This window comes from Manacus vitellinus, unplaced genomic scaffold (assembly GCF_001715985.3).
Source record: "Manacus vitellinus isolate BGI_N305 unplaced genomic scaffold, ASM171598v3 scaffold_32_pilon, whole genome shotgun sequence".
NCBI classification, from domain to species: Eukaryota; Metazoa; Chordata; class Aves; order Passeriformes; family Pipridae; genus Manacus; species Manacus vitellinus.
Genome location: NW_021940460.1, coordinates 8,621,592 through 8,630,928, shown reverse-complemented (window position 1 = coordinate 8,630,928; position 9,337 = coordinate 8,621,592). Strand labels below are relative to the sequence as shown.

Genomic DNA, 9,337 nt, shown 5'->3' with positions numbered 1-9,337 from the left:
CAGGTTTTTTTTCAGGTACCTTTTTGATCAGCACATTGTTGTTCATCTTGATGTCAATGTTGACAGGGGTTGTTGGGAATGCCTCAAACACCTCCTCCAGGAGGGGGATCCGGTTGTCCTCCCCCTCACACTGACACTCTGGGGAAACAACACACTTGTCACTGCTCAGGCCACTTTTAATAAAAGCTGAGATGTCACAGCACTCCTCACCTTAAAACTTTAAAAAGTATGGGGTTATCACATTTTTAAACAACAAAAAAATTACTTTATTCGACTGAAATTATGACAAGTTCATTCCCATAATGAAAATGCCCTGAGTATATTGCATATTTAGGTTTTAACTTCATGAAATTCAGACGTTATTTAGCAACAGTAGGAGTGCAGGCAATGCTAAAATCCTGAAATAGCAAACACAGCCTCAGTTACCACACACCAAATGCAACGAGATTAATATGAAAAAACACCAAATGAGAACAAAATTTCCTTCTGAGCTTAAAGTCTTACCCACAGTAACTACTGTGCTGGTTTCTAAAGCTGGGATTGTATTTTACTTTTAAAACCTACCATGATGCTGATAGAAGAAAAAAACACTTTTATACTACAAAATAGGAAACTGCCATACTATAAAATGGAAAATTAGTTACTGTGAATTGAACCAGCAAGAGATAAACTCACCTTTCTGAAATGTGACATCCAACTTGCAGAGGTACCGTGGAAGTTCCTTAAAAATAAAGGGAAATGGAACAGTAATTAAAATGCAGGGATGTAACCCTGACCTTCTCCAAAAAGGCCAAAAAAAACTATAATTCATAAGCCATTTATCTCTAAAGGCAAAAATAATGCTTTTTTTAGTATCTTCTCACCAAAGAAGTGATTTAGTAGCAGCACATTTGGTATTACTTGAATTACTGGCCTTCTTAGATTTGTGTTACCTGCAGCTGAACAAGGCAAAACATTTCCAGATGCCTTCCTGAAAATTCTGAGAATTCCACTTAGATATCAGATGGAAAGTTCTGTAAGACAGAACTTTTACAGATGGGATCCATCTACCAGTTGTCCCAGTAAAAATCTGGTCATACCAGGAGCAGCTTGTTGAGTTACCTCGCTCTGCCATCAGAACAGGCCCAGCTCCAGGGAGCCACTCATCCCACCACAGGGGTTCATCACCCTCTGGAATGGGCCAGGTTTGAGCCTCTGACTGCACAGGCAGTTTGGTGAACTTTGGGTTGGTTTTGGTAAGACAAGGTGAATCCTGTCCTTTGGTTTTGGGGACCAGAGACACACACTCACACAGAACCTTCCTGCCCACCCCTGCCTCTCTACAAACTCATTTTTAAGCATCTCCCACCACATTTTCTGCTCAACTCACAGAGTATTTGAGGTCAGAGATGTTGACATCCACTCCTGTGGATCTCTTCAGGTTCTCATCATGGGACACAACCACTTGCTCATCCTTAGTCAGGTGACAATCCAGCTCCAGCATGTCTGTTCCTAAGTTAACAGCACTGCAAGAAAACACACGTGTGCTTTGTCCACGTCCATATCCAACATGTCATCCCATAAACTGATCCCACTGGAAGCACTTCAGATGCTTTGTGATGCAATGGATCCTCAAAAGCTTGCTGCAAACAACTCTGCTGCAGTGGGAAGCTGATGCAGGAATAAATAATAAATCAAAGATGGGATTTGAACACGGGAGCTTTGGCTCCATCTTCCATAGGAATCAGCCTGTGGAAGCTGTGGATTGAGAAACCTACTCCTAAAGTATTCTTTCAGAATTTGGAGTGTGATGTTCATTAGTGGCAGCACATTTAGCACTGGAGGAAGTGAGCTGTTGCTTAAGAAAGTAATCAAATTTGTGGTAACAGAAACAACAAATGACAGGGATGTGAAAGCCCTTTTTTTTTTTTTTTTATAAACTTGATTTCTGTCCATTCCTGATTAATGAATCAGGAAATTAGCTGTAGGACTTTCAGGCTCTTGGCTTTTTTGGGTAGCAAAACAACCTTAAAAAATTATCATTTTAAAGGAAAAGTTTTAATTTAAAGAGAAATGAACCACTAAAACATCCGGTCATATTTTTAAATAAAAATAGCTATTCCTGTTCCAATCCACTGCTTTGAGAAGTTCTAATCCAATCCCAAATCCACTCCACAGTAGCTTGGCTCATAGGAGGAGTAAAGCAAGCAGGGAAGTGGCAATAACACTGAGGAAAAACAAGCACAAGAAAGCTCACACTAGAACAGAAAAACTAACCTTTACTGCAATGAGAAGGGAATGGCTCATTTAATTAGAAAAGATCCTCAGGAGGTGTCATTCCAGCAGACAGATAAAAGTCTGAACACTTCCTTCCAAACCCTGGGCTGTTCTTTTTATCCACCCATGGGCAAACCTGCAGCCCCTCTGAGCTGTGCCCACGTGGGACCCAAAGCTCTGTGACTTCAGTGACAGCCTTTTCCTTATGGGATTTATTGTCTCACAGGCCTTAAACATTCACAAATGCAATAAAAACCAACCAAACCAACAAAAAAAATCAGAACATACCCCCTTAAGTGTTTAACACAATTTCTGGTCCAGCTGGGATAACGATCAAGAGGAAGGTTGTCAAATTAAAACCAATTTGTGAATTGTTTTCCAGTGCTGCTAATTAAGAATCAGGAGAGGAACAAAATCCTGTTACATATGGAAGAATCACAGGCTGTTCTGGGTGATTTTTTTTTTTTTCCTCCTGAGGAAAAGCATCTCCAAATCTGCTGCAGGAGATCTGCCAAACTGGGAGAAGATGTTCCCATCTAGTACCACATATTATCATTTAACCAGCAAAATTTATTAGAAATATTGGGGCTTGAGAAAGGCAGGGCTGGTGGGAAAGAGGAGAACAACAACTTTCCTTGTTAACAAATTTGGGGATTTGCCAGGCCCTCGCTGCTAAATCAGCTTCCTGAAGAGCTGAGCTTTTCCAGCTGGAAATCAGTTTGTTCTGCAGCTCTGTAATAACATGTCAAATCCACACTGCTCCAGAGAAGGCTCCACATTCAGAACCTCATGTGGAGTCAGATCCAGCTGCTCCAGAACTCCAGTGGTGAAGGAGGCTCACATTTGCAAATTAGGATGAGAGTGCTCTTGCTTGAAATTAGTTATTTTAAAATCTAAAACCAGCACAGACTCATTTAAATGCAGTATAACATGATTACTGTCCCCCCTCCCCCCCAAAAATAAAAAAAAAAAAAATCTATCAGGCATTTTATCATGCAAACCCATAAATATAGTTGTCTCTGGTACAAGAAGCTTTTATTTGATTTCCAGGATATTTGTAAATTAAGCTAATATAGAACTGGAAATTGCCAATAAGGCCTCCTCCCCCCATACACTTTGTTTCTAGACTACTAAAATAATGTCTTCATTATCATGCAACAGTATTAGATAATCTCTAATCACTGTTAAAGTGCAAATAGCATAAATAAAGCTCTTGTCAGTACTTAGATGACTGTCATTAAGGTAAAACCAAGGGCTGCAGACACACATTCTCTTCTGGATTCAGCTACAGCAATAGCCAAATATTCCTGCTTGTCCAAACCTGCAGGAGCAGCTCCTGCAGCCACACCCTGTTTGTATTCACGTAAAATCCGATGGATTATAAATCCATCAGTTCCCACCAGCCCTCTGAGCCAATCAGGATCATTTTCCACCATCCAGATCAGTGATTTTCTACCCCATTCCTTTTGCTTGTGGAGATGGGAATGAGCAGATGGGAAGGACAAAGGTTTTGCCCCTTCACTGAGGGAGCCAGAATTTCTACTGCCTAAGACAAGGTAATTACTCTGACTGCTTGTCTGGCTCTGAACTTTGCTATTGGCACCTGTGATGAGTTCAAAAACTGGACCTCAAAGGATTTGTTACACTACAGCTATAAAATAATTAAAGTGATCAGAAGAGAGTCAGATAAAAGACTGTATTATCACATAGACTCCTAGCACAATCCTTGCTCCAAGCACTACAGCTTATTTCTGGGAATGAAATAAAAGTAATTCAAGTGTAACTTCCCTTGCAAGAGCCCTTCATGTAAAGAACCAGCATGATATTAAATGAAAATTAAGAAATGGTTAAAAAAAAAAGAAGAAGCACTTCCCAGAAAGGCTGGTAGCAGACTTGAAGAAAGGCAGGCCAGCAGGAAAAAAAGAAAACCACACAAAACTATGCTGGGCTTCCATGGAGATAGAAAAATAGTGCAGCACTTTCTTTTCTTTGGTTGGGAGAGCTGGCACTCCTCAGGCTGCAGGGAAACAGCAAACTGATGAGGCCACTTAGCACAAAGCAAATTATAAAACCCCAAAGACAACAAAGAGAAGCCCACATAATTTTGTCCCTTCTCATTAGCAGCTGGAGTTTGAGATATGCTCCTTTTTCAAATGCCTTTGAGGACCTTATTAGAATTCACTGCTTAAATGCTGGAGGCTTAAAAGGCTTTCTGGTACCAACCCCATTTTAAACCCCTGGGTAAGAGGCTTTCACACGTTGCGTGACTGAAGTGTATGCAGGGGAAAAAAACATGACATTTTGAGCTTTATAATGATAAATAAACTAACAGGAGTAATCATTATTAAACACAGAAGCAGCATTGTTTCCTGTTTTATGAGCTAGCACAGGAGATCAGGCCCCAGGGGTTCTATTTCCATTTGTTCCTGTGTACAGATCCTAATTTGTGGTATCCCAGCTCCTCCTGGTTTAAATGGATATTTGGCAATCCACAGGAGTCATCCAAAGGAGAGATGGCTTTCAGAAATAGGACACTGCACCCCAAAGAGCTGATGGAATTCCCACCTTCCTTGATTGCTTCACTCACTAAAGACACTGAGAACACCTAATTTAGGATTATAGCTTCCTTTTGTACTCACTGGTGAAAGGCTGCCATTGTGTTTTCCAGGTTCTCTCCAGCACCTACAGAAATAACAGAAATAAAACATGTATAAAATCCTTTTCCTCCCCTCCACCCCACTGAAAATAAATTTTAAAACCAAATGGATTTTAAACATGCATATATTTTAAGGCAATATTAGGGGGAATGAGTATGAAGCTCGAGTCAGAAATCCCCGTTGCCACCAACCTACTGGAGAGACAGGACCTTCTCAAGGTAAAACAATTAAAAACAGAAAGAAAAAAAAAAGATAACTTAGTTTGGATTTGTGTGACACTTTGAAAATACAAAACAAAGTGTTTGCTTTACCAGAGGTTCTTCCTCAAAGCCACTGTATTTGGCTGGGACAATGTGCTCCACAAAAAGTCTATTTGAGAGTTGATGGGAGGAATAACAAGAGGAAAAAAACTACAAAAAAAGCACCCAAGCCACTCTAAAGCTGATACTCCCTTAATGTATAACCCAGCTGATGCTCAAAGAGGTGACAACCTCTTTTTTTTCAGTGCAAGGATATTCCCCAAACAGCACAAATCTGTCAGTAAAGGTTTCTGCTGCTGGCAAAGGGAGATTTCCCACAGGAGGAATATGAAACACATCAGCTGTTAATAAAGGAAAGGACAGACAAATAAAGTTCTCTCTCAGGCAGGAGTAAACTCTGCAAACCCTGAGCCATCATTCTCTGCCTAAAAATCCTTATCAATCAGCCTGGTTAGGGACTGGAAAAGGTTGTGCCTTCTCCCTTCCTCAGAAAATTGGCAGTATCATAGATTGAAAAACAAAACCTCTGGAGGATGCACGTGCTGATGAGGATATCTATGCAAATTTTAACTGCTCTTTGACAGTAATGAATGACAGACTTTGTAAACAGCAATTACAAAAGCTCCAATTAAGGCCTTGCCTATTAACAAGACCTCACCAGGACATACTTACCCAAGCCTGTGTTCAGTTACTCAATGAAAGCAATGCACAACCAGCAATTTAAAATTGTTGTTCTCAGGTGAGCTCCCACTGGGAGGTTTACGAAAGGAAAGATTTTAACTCAGAACATAAAGGCAAAATCTGCAGGGTTTAACATAAAACAAGATGGTAAATCCACAAGAGCTTCTGTGGTCAGACATTCACCAATATTTTGTGCAATTTGATTGCAGAATTAGGAATTGTTCTGGGATAGGGAAGAACACAAAAACCTCATGGTATCCATGTGCTGATTGCCCCAAAGGTGGGAAAGCCCTGCACAGGCCCTGGATGCTTAGTTACCAATTAACTGCAATAATAACAGAGGTGTTTAGATAACTTATCAACTGTGGTAATACAGCCCCTACATCCTGAATTCTAAGAGAGGGAGGGAAAAAACCCGAGTCAGTCTTCAGTTTGTGAACAAAAGAATAATATCCTAGCATTCCTGGGCAGAAGTTTTCCAAAAATAAAACCTGAAGTGACTGATGCAACAAGTCACATGTGAGGGAGGTAGGTCTGGTGACTCAAAGGCCTGACTTGGGTCACTGAGGGGAAATGAGGAACAAAGTTGAGACATCAGCTGGAACAGGAATTCTAGATCAGCAAAGTGGCTTTCACAAACCACACCCAGCAGGAGGAACTCCACAACCCAGGGATGTGATGGACTAAATCACCTTCTATCCTGGGCTCACCAAAGGGCTTCTGACACCTCCTCAATTGCAGCTCCAGATCCCCGTGCTGTCACATTCCCAGTGAGGAACTGACCTTCCCCAGCATCCCGTGAGCCAGAACGGGAACATCCACTGCCATATTCCCACTCTGAAAGCACCACCATGGCCAAAGAGGGAGTCAGCACCCTGCACTGGCTCAAGGAGATGAACCTCAGAGGTTTTTGGGGTTTTCCCCCACAGGAGCCTGTTAGGAAGAATGCTGCCAGCAGGTCAAGGGAGGTGATTGTTCCCCTCTGCTCACACACCTGGAGGGATGTGTCCAGTTCTGGGCCCCAAAGTGCAAGGCACCCATGGATCTACTGGAAAAAATCCAGGGAAGGGCTGTGAGAATTAAGGGGTGATTCTTTTGTACAATGAGAGGCTGAAGGGGGTGGAATTGTTTTGCTCTGTTTGGAAAACAGAGGCCAGGAAGGATCCTATGATGTCTAAATACCGGATGGGAGGGAGTAAAGACAACTGAGCCAAACTCCTCTTGGTGGTGCCCAGGGAAAGGACAAGAGGAATGGGAACAACTTAAAATACAGGAATTTCAGTTTATAAACATAAGAAAAAAACCCTTTTTATTGCAAGGGTGATCAAACTCTGGAAGAGGCTGCCCAGAGAGGTTGTGGACTCTCCATCCTTGGATGTAGTCAAATCCTAACTGGATCAGGTCCTGGTCCACCTGCTCTGGTCAGACAAGATCATCTCCAGAGGTCCCTTCCAACCTCAGCCATTCTGTGTAAAAATCATAATCCTACCCTGTCTCAAAGACCCTTCAACCCAGGGCTGCTGGCACTGACAGAGGACTCTTAACACAGAATATCAAGATTTAATTATTGTTCTCAGAAATGACCGATTTTAAAATGATGCAGAAGTAAAGAAATAATTGAAGGACGATTCCACTGATGAGCTACGAAATAAGAAAACACTTGCACAAAGAAGTGAGTGAAATCAAAACCCTCAGACTTAAAATACTTCACGTGCAAGGTTTCATCTCAGAGAGGAAAAAGCCGAACAAGTTGAGTGTTATCTTGATCTCCCAAGTTAATTGGAGTAATGCAATGGGAAACCTGACACTGCTTCTAAAGCTACAGCATGACTAGAGCCTGAGGAGAACTTAAGTCCCACAGGAATTTATATTACAGGGTAAACACCCCAGAGAGTAAAGAGCAGGTGATCTTCAGCCTGGGCCAAGAGCTGCTGAGATGTTCAGGGCTGTGCTCCTGCCTGGGGTGGATTTCAAAGGATACATGTGGACACAGAACAGCCCACAGACCGTGGACTTTGCCTCTGAGTGCCTAAGGAATAATCCCCCCTTAAGTAAGGCTTTCCTGCTGTTCTAATGGAGCTTAGAGCAACTGGCCCAAACAGTTGCATTGGAGGCTTAGGGCTGTGTATCTTAACTAAGGGCCTTGCAAGGAAGTGAGAAGAAAGGATTAAGGAGTCCCAAGTCCCAACAAAGTCGCCTGCAAGTTTTTTACCGCTTGCAAATCACACAAACAAACAGGTAACACTTGAAATAAAGAACTTTGTTGCTTGAAGGAAAGCACATACCTACCAAGACACAAACAGTGTATGTATTCCACACCAAAAGGTGCATTTTATGCTATATTCGAAGACTATAAAGAAACTTAAACTGCTGTATAAATAAAAGGAAAGAAATGCCAGTCATAAAAACTATAAAGATCAACTCTAGTTTTTGTATTGTAATGATTCCAGGCAGAGCATTAGTTAAGGACCATTGTCTAGAACTGTGATCAACCCTTGCATAAACTGGCTCAGGATATGGTATTGAAAACTGTTTAAACTCAGCCTACCTCCCCCAGAATATAAAAAAAAAAATTACTAGAAAACCGACTATTTCCAGAGATTGAATGAAGCAGCAAAGAAAAGCACAGAACTGATCTTCACAGAACAGGAAAACACAACTTGCCGTATTTTTTTTTCCTCCCAGTGCTTCAGAAAAGGTGGAAGAAACTTTAAAAACCTGACTTAGCTATTGCAGACAGAAGCAGGGAGCCGACCCACAAGGCCTTGGCACAAGGAGGGGACGAGACTCTCAACCTGGATCGGTTTTACCAGGGCACTGAAACAGTCACTGCCTGCAACGCCAAGGGGGGCAAGAACAGAGCCACAGCAAATTGTGTTTCTCCTGAAAAGCAGAGAGCAAAGCAAACAGGAGGTCGGAGGAAAGAAAATTGATCTTTTGCGCCTCATCCAAGGCACAGCCAGAGGTGTCTCTCGTTAGGGAGAGAAAGAGCAGAATATAGACGCGTTAGAATTAAAAATATACGCGTTCGAGAGGGGAACAAAGCGAAACAAAGCTGATTTCGGCCGGCGCCGTTTGACTTCGGAGGTTAATTCGGCGCTGAGACGAAGCGCCGGTCAGCAGGTGGCACCTAAAATTAGGCTGCGGGAGGAAGGTTTAAAGGGAGCCCCACTGCGAGCCACGGGCACAGGGGCCGGGGAGGGAGAGAGCAGCATCCCGGGAACGTGGGGAGCACCGCCCGGGGGCCGCGGAGCCCTGAGGAGCCGCGCAGGGCGGGAAGGGTTCCCTCCCCTCGCCCTCCATCCCCCTCACTCACCGCCGCGGTGCGAGATGTGCCGGCAGCGAAAGCGCTGCCGCTTGGGCCGGTGGAGCAGCCCCGGGCACTTGAGGAGGAGCGCGGAGGTGAGGACGTATCCGCCCAGCGTGGAGAGCACGTAGAGCGTGGCCGACATCCTGCGGCTCGGGTCGGTTGCCCCCGTCCGC

At 43.1% G+C, this 9,337-nt stretch overlaps 1 protein-coding gene across 1 annotated transcript in view; it reads right to left on the bottom strand.

Moving 5' to 3' along the window:
• Nucleotides 1-9,326, bottom strand: part of GDPD1 (glycerophosphodiester phosphodiesterase domain containing 1) — a 16,539-nt gene extending 7,213 nt beyond the window's left edge. Inside the window, exons 1-5 of the mRNA XM_018076770.2 lie at nucleotides 9,171-9,326; nucleotides 4,896-4,938; nucleotides 1,370-1,505; nucleotides 676-721; nucleotides 20-138 (exon numbers count right to left, since the gene is read on the bottom strand). Of these exons, the coding sequence (XP_017932259.1) occupies nucleotides 20-138; nucleotides 676-721; nucleotides 1,370-1,505; nucleotides 4,896-4,938; nucleotides 9,171-9,306 (480 nt within the window). The 5' untranslated portion in view covers nucleotides 9,307-9,326. The remainder of the gene's footprint in view (nucleotides 1-19; nucleotides 139-675; nucleotides 722-1,369; nucleotides 1,506-4,895; nucleotides 4,939-9,170) is intronic.
• Nucleotides 9,327-9,337: the final 11 nt, after the last annotated feature.